Here is a 14,186-nt window from a genome sequence, read left to right as displayed (position 1 = left end):
ACGGCACCTCCGAGTTCTACACACGTTCAGTGCGATGATGTCCCTCGCCTTCTTGATCTAGCAAGGTGTCGAGGAAGTATATGAGTTCCGTCAACATGATGGCGTGGTGATAGTGATGGCGAAGTGATCCATGCAGTGCTTCGCCTAAGCACCGCGAAACTATGACGGTGGGTGTAAACTATGGAGGGGGGTGCCGCACATGGCTAACGATTGTTGGTGTGCGTTCTAGGCGCCTCCTCCCCACATATATATATAGGTGGGAGGGGGAATAGCCTTGGGGCGCCCCAAGTAGGAGGAATCCTACTTAGGGGCCTAGTCCAATTCGGCCCCCCTTACCATATTTTTCGAAGGGGGAAGGAAGGAGGAGGGAGGAGGGAAGGAAGGGGGAGGCCGAATCCCTCCCCTTCCTTCTCTCTTCCCCTCTTTCCTTCCTACTCTGGTTCGGCCCATATGGGGGCGCAGCAGCCCCTGCTGGCTGCTGTGTTTTCCCTCTTGGCCCATATCTTTGCCGGGGATGCCCGGAACCCCTTCCGGTGACCCGATATGTACCCGGTACCCTCCGGAACACCTCTAGTGTCCGAATACTATTGTCCTTTATATCAATATTTACCTTTAGACCATTTTGAGACTCCTCGTCATGTCCATGATCTCATCCGGGACTCCGAACAACATTCGGTCACTAAATCACATAACTCATATAATACAAAATCGTCATCGAACATTAAGCGTGTGGACGCTACGGGTTCGAGAACTATGTAGACATGACCGAGACATCTCTCCGGTCAATAACCAATAGCGGAACCTGGATGCTCATATTGGATCCTACATATTCTACGAAGATCTTTGTCCGTCGAACTGTTATGACAACATACGTTATTCCCTTTGTCCATCGGTATCTTACTTGCCCGAGATTCGATCGTTGGTATTTTCATACCTAGTTCAATCTCGTTACCGGCAAGTCTCTTTACTCATTTAGTAATACATCATCCCATGACTAACTCATTAGTCATTTGTTTGCAAGGCTTATTATGATGTGCATTACCGAGAGGGCCCAGACATACCTCTCCGATACTCGGAGTGACAAATCCTAATCTGGATTCACACCAACCCAACAAAACACCTTTGGAGATACTTGTAGAGCATCTTTATAATCACCTTGTTACGTTGTGATGTTTGATAGCACACAAGGTATTCCTCCGGTATTCGGGAGTTGCATGATCTCATAGTCAAAGGAATATGTATTTGACATACGTGAAAGTAGTGGCAATAAACTGTACGATCAAATGCTAAGCTAACGGATGGGTCTTGTCCATCACATCATTCTCCTAATGATGTGATCCCGTTATCAAATGACAAATCATGTCCATGGTTAGGAAACCTTAATCATCTTTGATCAACGAGCTAGTCTAGTAGAGGCTCACTAGGGACACGGTGTTTGTTTATGTATTCACACATGTATGAAGGTTTCCGATCAATACAATTCTAACATGAATAATAAACCTTTATCATGAATAAGGAAATATAAAATAACAACTTTATTATTGCCTCTAGGGCATATTTCCTTCAGGATATGCATTGTTGTGTTGGTCATTTGTCTGGATATGCATTGGTGTGTTGGTCATTTTGCCGAATATGCACATTGTTGGTCGGGTATGCATTGTTGTGTTGGTCACTTGGTTAGATATGCATTGTTGTGTTCTTCACTTGACCAGATATGCACATTGTTGGTCGGATATGCATTCTTGTGTTGTTCATTTATAGTCATTTGACAATGTTTTATTTTGTAGTCTTCCTATGCATGCAATGTGTTCTTGAAGTTGCAGAAGAAGAGCTTCACTGTCATGCATTGTTGGTTGAAGTTGAATGGACAACCCAAGTGGAATATATTCATTGCCAAGATCATCGCCCGTGGCGCCGAGGAAGAAATCGATGATCCAACAGACCCAACAAAAGAACTGCACAAGAAGGTTAGAAGAGGGTTCCAGAGAAAGAAGTGGGAGAAGAAGGCAAAGCGAGAAGGGGCGGCGGCCAAGATGAGGAGAGATTCGAGGACATGTTGGCGAAGGAGGCATACTTCAAGTGCTCTAACGTCAAGAAGAAAACAAGTACGATAGATTTAACATGTTGATGCCGGCGACCGAGAAGAAGCTCAAGCTCGAAGAGAGGAAGACTGTGCTCAAAGAGAAGGTTGAGACCGCAACCGCTTGGAAGGATAGAGATGTTGACCTTGAAGATGGAGGATTTAGATGACGATGCAAGGATGATCGCAAGCCATCTGTTTCAAGATGTTAAAGCGGTAGAAGGATTAGTTGGAGAGGACGGAGGAGATGACCAAGAAGGTGGCGGCGGTCGAGGCAACGACGACGGCAAATTGAGTGTGGAGGTTCAGATTGCCGCTCCGACAGGACATAAAATCCATTTTTTTTCACGGATTGCGGCGCATACTAGCAGACATTCAGAGGATAGATCTAGATGTCGGGCTCCCAGGTCCATAGATTTATCCTTGTATACGATGTAAGATTAAGGGTCACCGCTATACCTGACCATCTGTCGGTCCGAGTCAGGCCTACCAAAAACCTAGGCCCGATCCTGGACATCGGGCCTAGTTTCTGGGCCCAAGCCCGACCCAAAAGTGATAAAGCTCGTCGGACCTCGGGCCACGGGCCGGGCCCCTTCAGTAAATCGTGAAAACGGCGGGCCCGGGCCTGGTCCGAATGCAGCGTCGGATCGGGCCGGGCTGCCCATGGCCAGGACTCACCGCCAAGGGGTAATGCTACACGTACGTAGGACTACTTACAATGTTTTACGTAATGTAACAGGTGGACCAATAAGAAAAAAAAATAGGGGAGGGGGGAGTTAATTAGTTCGGAACAGGTAGATGTCAGAGTTAAACTGGGTGGATGGAGCCTATGAAAACCTGTTTACGTGACGTCATTCCCTAATTTTCTCGTGACGTCAGGTAGGATACAAAATGACTAGTCGAGGAGCCCGGCGATCCAGGGGGGTTGGATGGCCAGAGGGGGTTGGAACGCCCCTGCCGTCGTCGACGGGCCCCCCAGCGGCCAGCGCCAGTGGGACGGGACGGGACGAATGCACGCTCTCTCTAGGTGTGTCAGGATAAGGCGCCCAACGACGGATCTAGGCCCTGGCTGCGGCTGCCCAGCCCGGCTCTGCTCGCCCCAGCAGTGGCCGACTGGTGTTCGAACAAATGCCTCAGCGCCCAGTACCTATCTACGGCACGGCAGTTAATGGCCGGAGAAGAGCCAAGACCAAGGAGGTCGGAGGTCGGAGGTGTTGCACGCCGGAGCGAAAATGTCAAAAAACGGCGACGTTCGAGGCGCCGAGGAGGTCGGAGGTCGGAGGTGACTTCGCCGGAGCCGAGTGGACGACGACGGTAGGACGTTCCTGTCAAGGTGGCTTCCGAACGCCGGTGTGAACCCACGGTGTGTGTGGTGGTCGTGTGGCAGTCAGCAGTCAACACACCCTCTCCGCTTACCATCGCTGTCCACAGATTCCATTTGACCGCCCCCTGATACAAGGTACCCTACTGGCTGATTCCTGCTTATTCATGTGTTCCAAACCAAATTACTACTCAGCAACCCAGCTCGATGCCGGAGTATTTTACAGTTGAGATGCGTGTTAATTTGTTCATTATTTTTTGGTGTGTTTGGCTCTCTTCTAACTCCAAACTGGTCCTTCTCCTGAGGAGATCGTATATGCATGTATCCCATCCCCTCGATCCTGAGGAGATGCGTGTTCCTTGATATGACTGGGTCCAACTCCAACCTAATATGCCATGAGATGATAGCCTGATAGTACACTTTGCTGTGGGGCCTTACCTTATTTCTTTCCTTTGTTTAACTGACTTCGCCGGTCTCCCCCCATCTGCTGTTCACTGTCCACACCACCGTTCACACCATTATTGAACTCGGCTGTCTTTGAAGCAGTCCCTCACTGGTCTGAGCAGCAGCCGTCGCTCTGGATACAAGCTCAAAGCCGCAACCGCAGCTAGGCTAACGGAGCAGCCATTCCGACTGAGCAACTGAGCATTGCGAAGCTTCCCCATTCCAGGTATGATCCTTACTCTCTCTTGCTGTGTTCGGCTCTTCGACATGGATACATAAGTTCCAGTGCCAATTTTCTGCCATTTCTCCTCTTGCAGTTAATCTTACTATAGTTACCCTGATCTGGGTACAAGCTCAAAGCTCATGCCATGAGTGAGGGCGGCTCACACATGCAGCCTCAGCTGGGGAACTCTCACACGGCGAACAGCGAGCAGCCTGAGCCGGCCACCATGCCGATGAACGGCATGGCTGCTTCGAGGCCAGGCAATGGCCAGACGGCAGATGAAGCAGCCGCCAGCGGAGTGACGGAGGATATCGAGGCGGCCGGCAACAACAATGGGCAAGGTCCGCCCAACAGGCCAGCAAGCCATGAATCCAGCATCAAGGTTGATTTCGAGTTCTTGTGGAGGTTGCGGAAGTATCTGCTACTTCTGGCGGTGTTGGCCGTTGGTGTCACTTACAATGCTGGGTTGAGCCCGCCGGGGGGATTTCAGATGGACAGACTTGACCGCCATGCCGGTGATCCTCTCCTCCCGCTTAGATTCTTCCAGCGATACCAAGCCTTCTTTTACTGCAACGCCACAGCCTTTGCTGCTTCTCTGGTCTTGATCATCTTGCTCCTGAGTAGGGGAGTGGCGAGCAAGCATGTCTGGCTTCGCTCGATGCAGTTTACCATGATACTGGATCTTTTCAGTCTCATGGGGGCATATGCCGCGGGGAGTTGCAGAGCACTAAGGTCTTCCGTTTACATATTGGTGCTGGTCTGTTCTGTTTTCGTCTATGTTGTGGTTCATATCCTGTTGTTTATGAGGGCAGTTCCACAGCCGTTAAAAGATCAGGTGCAGAAAACCCAGGATCTCATTCTGAAGAAGCTGAAACGCATGCTAAAAAAGGTGCCATCTATTTGCCCTGTCTCTGATCCTGACAGGCAAAGGAGCAACCGAGATTACGCAAGGGAGATCGAGGAGGCTCGCAAGTTCATATTGATGCTTGCAACTTTTGCTGCTACTATCACATACCAAGCTGGGATAAGTCCACCTGGTGGCTTTTGGGGTGCAAATAATCCTGAACACCGTGCAGCCACTTTTGTTCTCCGCAAGCACAACCTCCTCCGCTTCAATATCTTCACGTGTTGCAATGCGACCTCTTTTGTGGCGTCTTTGGTCACAGTCATACTGCTTCTGAGCACGGAACTGAGCACGCATGGGATAAGGACTCAAGCGCTGTCTGTGTGCGTCGTGGCTGTTCTGCTGGGGCTCATTGGTGCTTATGCTTCAGGGAGCTGCAGGGATGTTGCAACATCGTTGTCAGTGATACTCATAATTGCTGTGGTTCTAATCTGTGTTCTGATTCTTGTTATTTGCCTTCATTGCAAAGCTGTAACGGTGTGGGTGGATGAGGAGCTGAAGCCAGCACTTGGCAAAATGCTGAGGATGCTGTCATTGGGGCAAGATGATTCTCCAAGAGCTCACCAGCAATGTACAGATTGTCAGAGAAGGCACCATCAAGATACAGAGCTTGTTTCTCAGAGAAATCACCAGCAAGATACAGATCTTGATTCTCAGAGGATTCACCATCAAGATACAGAGCTTGTTTCTCAGAGAAATCACCAGCAAGATACAGATCTTGATTCTCGGAGGATTCACCAACAAGATACAGAGCTTGACTCTCAGAGAAGTCAGCAGCAAGATACAGCACTTGACTCTCAGAGGGTTCGCCAGCAAGATACAGAGCTTGATTCTCCGACAACTCACCAGCAAGCTACAGAGCATGTAGTTCGAGATACAGAAGTAGAAGGTGTCATGTCGAATTTGCAGTGCTACTCTGCTGACAGCGATCTTGTATCAACTGGAGATATGAGATCTGTATCAGCCAGTGATTTGGATAGCATGGAGGACATCATGCCAACAACACTACATCAATCTCATGATCAGAGTGAACATGCTGCAATTAGAGTTGTATGCTCATCATCAACAGATGCCCTAACTACCGAGGAAGTTCCATCGGACAACTTGGAAATACAACCTGCTGGCAGTCAGCAGGTTGCAATCCCCATGGCACTATCATCAAGTGACGGTGGAAATTCTATCCAAGGTATTTTACCGTTGCAGGGCTCGGTGGACGAAAATGCAACATCTGGTAACCTGAGGATGGATGCTGATGATCCGGCAATGGGATGTGAATTACCCGACAGCCATGGGGACAGCACAGAACAGCATGGTCAGCAAATGTCCAATAACCCTACTAGTGCAGATGATCGTGATGTTAGATTAGAGATCGACAACACTGCCAATGATCAAGCCCCACAGCATCAGAGATGTATTAAATGCAGCTGTAGAAATCCAGATGATGCTTTTCTGAAGAAGTCACGCACTTACCTATTGCTTCTTGCAATTCTTGCCGTGTCTTTGACATATCAAGCTGGTTTAAATCCACCAGGTGGCTTCTGGACATCAAATGCCACAAAGCACTCTGCTGGCGATCCCATTCTTGGGGACAGTGGTCGTGTCTGGACATCAGGTGGCACTAAGCACTCTGCTGGTGATCCCATTCTTGAGGACAGTTATCATAAGAGATACCTTGCCTTCTTTTATTTCAATGCCACTGCATTTGCAGCCTCCCTTGTCATGATCCTTATGCTCCTGAGCAGGAAGATGAGCAACAAGGTTATAAAACGCCGGGCACTGCAGACAGCAATGATAACCGATTTGCTTGCTCTAATGGGGGCCTTTGTTGTTGGGAGTTGCAGGGAGAAGACAAAATCTATTTACATATCAGTGTCGATATTTATCGTGGTTGCATATGTCCTTCTCCATGTTTTAGTGTTTAGGCATAATGGATGGTTGAAAGTGTGTGTTACCCAGAGGATGAAGTTTGCACCACCTCAGACAGATAATGAGTCAAGAGATGCTAAGGAGAAGGACTTGGCGCGGAGGCGGAATTTGCTCTTTATTCTTGCAATTCTGGCGGCAACTGTCACGTACCAAGCTGGCCTGAACCCGCCAGGAGGCATTTGGCCTGATGAGAACAGTAAGGGTGGCAAACCAGGCAATCCAGTTCTTCAAGACAGCCACCCAGAGCGCTATGATGTTTTCTACTACTCCAATGCTGTCTCATTTGCGTCATCTGTGGCTGTCATCATTCTTCTTGTTAATAGGGAATCATGTGAGGATGGAATCAAGTCGTACGCAATCCGTGCGTGCTTGGTAGCGGGTTTGCTGGGCCTCCTGATTGCCTATTCTGCAGGAACCTGCAGGAAAGCGAGACCGGTAATATATCTTATTGTCATAGCCTCTGCAGCTCTAACATGCCTTGTGATTCAAGTACTTGTACTACAAGATGCATTAGATGGGCCACTGACCAGGTTAAGGGGTCGGTTGCGGAAGATTCTTCATCTAGAGCCTGACTCTGAGACACCGCTGGAAAGTTCAGATGAAGAAAACACGGAAAGAAATGCTCAGGGGTCAGGCACCCTTATTAGTGAGAAGAGGGAAAAGAAGAGACAGAAGTACTTGATGCTTCTTTCGGTTCTTGCTGCATCCATTGCGTACCAAGCTGGTCTAAACCCGCCTGGTGGCTTCTGGCCTGATGACACTCCCAAAAATGGTTACAAGGCTGGCAACCCGGTACTTGAGGACATAAACTCCTGGCGCTACATGGTATTCTATGTCTTCAATTCCATCTCTTTCATGTCATCTATTGCTGTAGTCATGCTTCTGCTGAGTAAATCTGTGAGACAGAAGAAGGTTCCGCTCCAAGCATTGCACTTCATCATGATACTGGACCTGTCGGCTCTGATGACAGCTTATGCAGCTGGAAGTTGCAGAAAGTTCAGGACTTCAATATTCATCCTCGTGGTAGTATGTTGTGTGCTGGTGTACCTTCTGTTTATTATTATCTTGTCAAGTCGCATAGCAAGATGGCTGAAAAAACAGAAAAACAAGGTGGCTTCCTTGCTGCTGGAGCCTAGCCATGCCGCTGCAACTTCAGCATGACACCGGACCTGAATGGAATGTTTGAATATCTTTCTTCCCCCTATTGTAATATGTTCATTGTAGTTCAAATGGAACCCATAAATTCTCAGTTGTAGGCTTTTATTCAGGATAAAAACATTTATTTTCCTTGCTCTTGAAGAAATATTTTGTTATGACAGAGATCTTCAGGCTGCGATGAAGTATCCCCTTAGTTAAGACGTAGTTGATCACCTATGGTATGGACGTATGGGCTGGATGTAGAGATGGGGCATGCTTAGAGTTGTGTTTTGTCTGTAATGAGTTGGTTTGATTGATGAATAAAGTTTGCAACTCTGATTTTCTTGTGCTTCAGTGAAGTCCAAGTGGCGCATGCATGTACATGCAAATGAATTGGCATTTTTGCATGATCAGTTTGAAGAAATGTCTCCTTATTTGGCCTTATTTTGGCATTTTTACATGTACATGTAGTAGTACTCCCTCTTTGAACCAATTTTAGATTTAAACTGTTGCTTTTATATGTTGCATTAGCCTGCTGAGACAGAAAAAGTTGAGGGGTGTTCTGTCTCCAATCTGGTTAGCAAGCAGTTTTTCCATTAAAAGTTCCGAGCATCGCCTGAGCAAAAGAGCAAGCTTGACTCTATGTCATGAGTAATGACATGTGGAAAGGCTATTTCAGACACACACATGATACATTGCCAGGCACAACTATGATTCCTATAATACTTTACGGGTATCATTCTCAATTATATCTCAACCGTGTGCCTTTATTTAGCAGTAGTTCTATTCAGATTAGGAAAGTAAAGGATCACAACTATGTTGAATATCAGCATCCTTTTTTCCTGCACTACTTATTCTGAGATCTCTCCTCTGTTGTTGTTATTGCTCAGTGAAGGTATGCCTTTTCTTCTTCAGGATACTACTAGTTAGTACCTTTTGAGGGCTAACACACACACACAAAAGGAGAACAATAAAATGACGGGGATGCCGACAACTCTCGTCAGGTAAAACGGCGGTCTTCATTCAGCAAATAATTTCATGACTAAGGTGCGTCTGCTTTTAAATCCCCTCACTCACATACTACATGGTTGTTGCTTTCTGGTTTGGCCCTTTTCAACGTTCTCTTTGCTTGCAAAGTCCGTCCTGAGGCTTTTGCATTTGTCAAAAATTATGGCGGGCCTCTTGTTCCGCTGGACGCTGGTAGTAGTATATATACCTTTGGTGTGTTCCATGTGGACTGCACATGCTACCCCCTCGAGTGACGGGGCTTGGTGTCACTGCAGTCCCTGAGACGATACTGAAGGCCTTTGATGGCGCCATCAAGAACAAGCTCCTCCATGTGGCATGTGCTGTTGCACTGTGCCCTGTGCATTTTTTCCTGTGTAGGGTTCACAAGAGGGACGATTTTCAAGTAGGAGTAAAATTTCGTGGTGGTACGTCATTGGCATGGTCCCGTTGATGGTGGATTTGATGGTGGTGCCTTTAGGAGATTATTAGTTTACTTGATGATTGTCGAAACCTTGCTTTTTGTCAGGAAGGATTGGGTGTCACACACTGTCACAAGAATAGCCATGCTAATGGCAAACCATTGACCTAGCTAAGCTAAGAGGGCTCCAGAAGACAAAGGTTCAAAAAATGTAGAGTGGTTTCATAAGTCATAACGTTGGAACTTCGGATTCTGGGGAAGTAGGAATTCGACAGTGTTGTCAATAATCTGCGGAGACGGGGATAGTTCTTCTAGGCCAGGAAACAGGAGCATCTGGGAATAGGCCGTGAGTGTCCCACTGCATAAGTTGAGAGCTGAAGACACTTGTATGATATACAGTACTACAAATGCGCAATGTTTTCCTTCTTATCTCTAGGTGTTCATTTTCTTCAGCAATTTTCCAAACCCGGGACCATTTTCGTCAGAAACGTTTGCCCACTTCGGTTCATGAACATGCTCCAGTATCCACATTCATTGGATGCGAACAAAGTCGCAGCGCCATGTTGATTTCGACGGCAGCACCGGAGAGCCAAATGTGTCCGGATGCTCACCGCGTAATTAAATAAATCCGTCTAATTAGGCCCGTCGCATCACGTGCTCTTTGGCAAATCAGAGGGCGGACGGATGGATGCATTGGATGCCTGCCTTTCTGACTGTTGCATTGGCGTTGCGCTGCGTTCTCCTAGAGAGAAGATTTTTCTCAAGATTCCAAGGTCCCCACATTGATCTTCGTTCGTCTCAGTGAGCCCAGCTCCCACAGAGAACTCAGAAAACTCTGTGTGGCCACATGGACATGGCTGGCTGGCTCACTCTTCTCAGAACAATCTGCCCAGGCTACACAGTAGTGTAGTTTCAAACAATGGAGCAGGCACGTGCTACTGGGGCTATGCTGATAATCTATGCACAGTGACATCTTGTATACAAGATAGTACAAACGAGTTAAGATGCAAAGCATCATCTGTGAGACTGTAACTAAGCAGATCTTCTTATCCTCTGCCATTTTGCAAACTGTTTAGGGAGGCGCGACACCGAGGTGCTCGAAGCTTCGACGATTGGCTGCCCTCGGATCTCGATGGTCGAAGGCGCGATGCATAGTACTCCACTCAAGGTGAGCAATGTTATGGCTTTTGAGCTAAGATGCAGATATTAGCACCGTTTTATGATGGTCCCGCTCTTGATGCTATGAACTGCTGTAGGCTGCTATCATCATCACTGCCCTGCAAGACTATGATGCCGAACCCGCTTAATTCGCGCACTGGCGCAACTCTAATTCATGGGGTCCAACTAAAATGGACCATGTGATGTTTACAGAGAAGGAAAGAAAAGAAAAACTCAATGGGCCATGTCTTTCGCATTTTCACAAAAATATGTTTGCGCTGGGCCATCCTGAATGGCACTTGGATAGCCGGTACCACACCTACTGATTGGTGATGTTTTGAGACGGTGGTCATGAGATGAGCTTAGGTTTGGTTTTAGAATAGTAGGGTGTGTCAGTGTGAGAGGATAATGAGCATGTGGTCTTGCGCACCGCTCGATCCGTTTGTGCTTTGTCATGAGGAAGATGCTTTGACCTACAAGTGTGATTTGATCTTGGTATTTACTCGGTGCGCCCACTGTATGATATTGTAGTTAAGGGTATCTTTCTACTCACTCAGTCCTTAAAAGAGCATACTATTAACTTTGTTGGAGGGTTAAACTATCTCAAAATTTGACAAAGTTTGTGTAAAAATATATCAATGTTTGAGAAACCAAATCGATATATGATGAAAATATATTTTATCATAAATCTAATGCTACTAATTTGATGGCATAAATGCTGGTGTATTATTATATAAATATGGTCAAACATAAAAAAATTTAACTTTTCAACAAAGTTGGAAGTACACTCTTTTAAGGATGGAGGGAGTAGTTGTTAGTTTTTTATACTTGGAAGTTACTGCGTTCTCCAAAAAATGGTGTTAGGGTATTCGTCGCTCAACATATCTAACGAGACACGCTCTCATAGAAGTAAATACAAAAATGATGTCCTCTATTTCCTGGCATAAGCGAATCTGACCTCATTGTTTGCATATTGTGGGTGGCCTTAGAATGACGAGAACCTAAATTTCATGATAAAATTACTCTTAGAAATGACGAAGTTCCTTGGTTTTGCGGTACGCTTGACAAGTTTTTGTTTGGAAAGTCTGTTATGGCATATTTCAGGGGTGGCTAACTGGCCATGCTCTACCAAAACATATCCTTATGCTCTGCCAGTTCGCAAACTGTTTAGGGAAGCGCCACACCGAGATGCTCGATACCTCTCCGATTGGCTACCTTAGATCTCGATTGTCAAAGGCGCGATGCTCTGATCGTTTAATTCTTTGAGACCCAGCGGGTTAAGTTAACTCAAGGTAAGCAATGCCAAGATTTGTGATATTTTTCTACATACTTGATAAAATTTAAAGATGTTTGATTTTGGACAAACCTAGAACTTCAAAAAAAAAAGGAATGTATGAGATATTAGCATCATTTTACCTCAGTCTACCTTCTTATTGTTGCAGGATGCTATTATCACCTGCCTTGCTAGACTGTGAAGCTGAACCTGCTTAATTTGCACGGCCGCACAACTCCAATTCATGGGGTCCAACTAAATGGACCATGATGTTTAACATAAAAATATTAAGAAAAACTCAGTGGGACATGTCTTGTCCTTTTTTAAAGGAAAAATGAAGTCCTGTGTGGTCACTACGAGTGGTCCACCATGAATGGCACTTCGACTACTGATTTCACCTACTTGTGACTCTTAGTTCTAAAAAAACCCTACTTGTGACTCTTACTGGTGGGTACTGCAAACGAGTCGAGCTTGAGCGAGTTGGAGTTGGCTCTATGGAAATTGTAGGATAATTGTTGTATGTTATTGATCTGACCGTTGTGGGGGTATATATAGAGGTACAACGGAGGGATAGAGTCTTGGAGTAGAGGACAAGTAATACATGGTTTAAACCTATTCAATCTCTACTCCTTATCTCTATATTTAACCCAACTTATATTCTAACATCCCCCCTCAGTCGTAGCGGGAGTGAAGCGGATGATTACGACTGGATTTGAAGTATTGTGCTTCTGTCGTCTTCTCCGCTGCGCCATCATCAACTGCGTCTCTAATGGGTGATGGGTCAGCACCTAGGACGGTGACTGCGTCCCCTTCTGGTGCCTCCCTGGACTCTCCTCTATTCCCTCCCACAGTCACAGCGAGAGTGGCCTGGACGCTGGTGACGACGCGGACGCTGTTGACTGGAGTTGTTGCCGATGTGTTGCTGTAGACCAAGCCATTAATGTCGATGTCGAGGTAGCCGATCATGGTGATGTAGCCATGGTCGATGTAGTCGTGGTCGATGGTGTAGTCGTCGTGGCTGATGAAGCCACACAAAGCCGGATGCGCAAAAAAATGCGCTATGATGGAGCTGCACACGTGGACGATGCACCTTGCGGATGTCAGAGGGTGCCGTCGGCGATGAGTCCGCCGGTTTTGCCAAGACCGGAGGAGGCCCATCGAGCACACATCGTTTTTGCCAGAACCGTGTGACCGTGTAGGGTCGTCACTATAGTGACGTCGTGTCGATGCAGTCGTGCCGTCGTGGATGACACAGTCGTTGCCGTCGTCGTGACGCGGTCAATGCATGTTAGGTGTCCATCTTGTGGATGAGGTCGCATCTTGCAGAAAAGTCTGTCAAAGGACGCTAGCTAGGTGTCCATCTTGTGGACGAGGCGGCGGTGCATTGACGAAAATGTTGATGAGGACCCCGTTGATGAAGACCTTGGCGATGAAGTGTCGGCGATGGCGTTGCAGCGGCGTGTCAACAATGATGCGTCGCGTTGGAGGCGTCCCTCGTGGCGACGAAGTGTCGATGCCGCGCCGTGCTGGAGAAGTATGTTGGCTCATAGCCCGGCGTAGTCGTACAGGTTAATGTCGTTCGGCTCAACTTATATGAAAAATCGAGTGATCTCAAACTGAGTGAAGCTCATGATCGAGTTGTAGAACATGATTCGTGTTGAGCTTATAACGATCTCGAGTTGATCTCGAGCTAGTTTTGAGCTAAATGAGATAGTAAAAATTATAAATCTATGGATGAAATACAAAAAAGTTAAGGTGAATATGCTGAAAACCTTTGCAAAAAATAATAAGATATTAACACATAGTCGACCACGCGCCATAATTAGGCCTAAATCTTCTCTGCACTTAATTAAGTTTCCATGTTCGCTGGTAAATAAAATAGAGAAAAATTATGGACAACATATATGGTAACAAATTATTTTATTTCTATTTAATTTGTGGCATGATCATTTAACATCATGATATTCTGTCGAGCTATCGAGCTAAAATCGAGCGAGCCAATATTGGCTCAAGATCGGCTCATTCCTTTGTCGGGCTACATAAAGTGTTCAAACTCAGTTTGTTTTTTTGAGACGAGTAAAAAAACGATTTGATCTCGAGCGGCTCACGAGCCTTGAGCTTTTTTTCCAGCCCTACTGGTGGGGGTTTGGCACTGTCATGAGCTTAGTTTTCTTCTATGTGTGTGTGTGGGAGAGAGAGAATGAACATGTGGCCCATGCACTCCTCGGTACTATGTAGTCAAAGGGGCATACAACATGGTTGTGAACGGATTAAGTCTGCCAACAAGGTGTATA

General features: G+C 46.6%; 1 protein-coding gene across 1 annotated transcript; it reads left to right on the top strand.

Annotated features, from left to right (window-relative positions):
• Nucleotides 1-3,610: 3,610 nt before the first annotated feature.
• LOC119334336 lies at nt 3,611-8,336 on the top strand. The gene is made up of 2 exons (XM_037606922.1): nt 3,611-4,071; nt 4,163-8,336. Exon 2 carries the CDS (start codon nt 4,214-4,216, stop codon nt 8,057-8,059), a length of 3,846 nt encoding a protein of 1,281 aa, XP_037462819.1. The 5' UTR covers nt 3,611-4,071; nt 4,163-4,213; the 3' UTR covers nt 8,060-8,336.
• The last annotated feature ends 5,850 nt before the right edge of the window (nt 8,337-14,186 follow it).

The sequence above is a fragment of the Triticum dicoccoides genome, chromosome 7A, assembly GCF_002162155.2.
Source record: "Triticum dicoccoides isolate Atlit2015 ecotype Zavitan chromosome 7A, WEW_v2.0, whole genome shotgun sequence".
Lineage (NCBI taxonomy): Eukaryota > Viridiplantae > Streptophyta > Magnoliopsida > Poales > Poaceae > Triticum > Triticum dicoccoides.
Note: the sequence above shows the minus strand (reverse complement) of the source record. Positions and strands in the feature narration are given on the sequence as shown.

Coding starts and splice junctions, on each gene's coding strand:
- LOC119334336 (XM_037606922.1), top strand. CDS start 4,214: ATGAGTGAGGGCGGCTCACACATGCAGCCTCAGCTGGGGAACTCTCAC.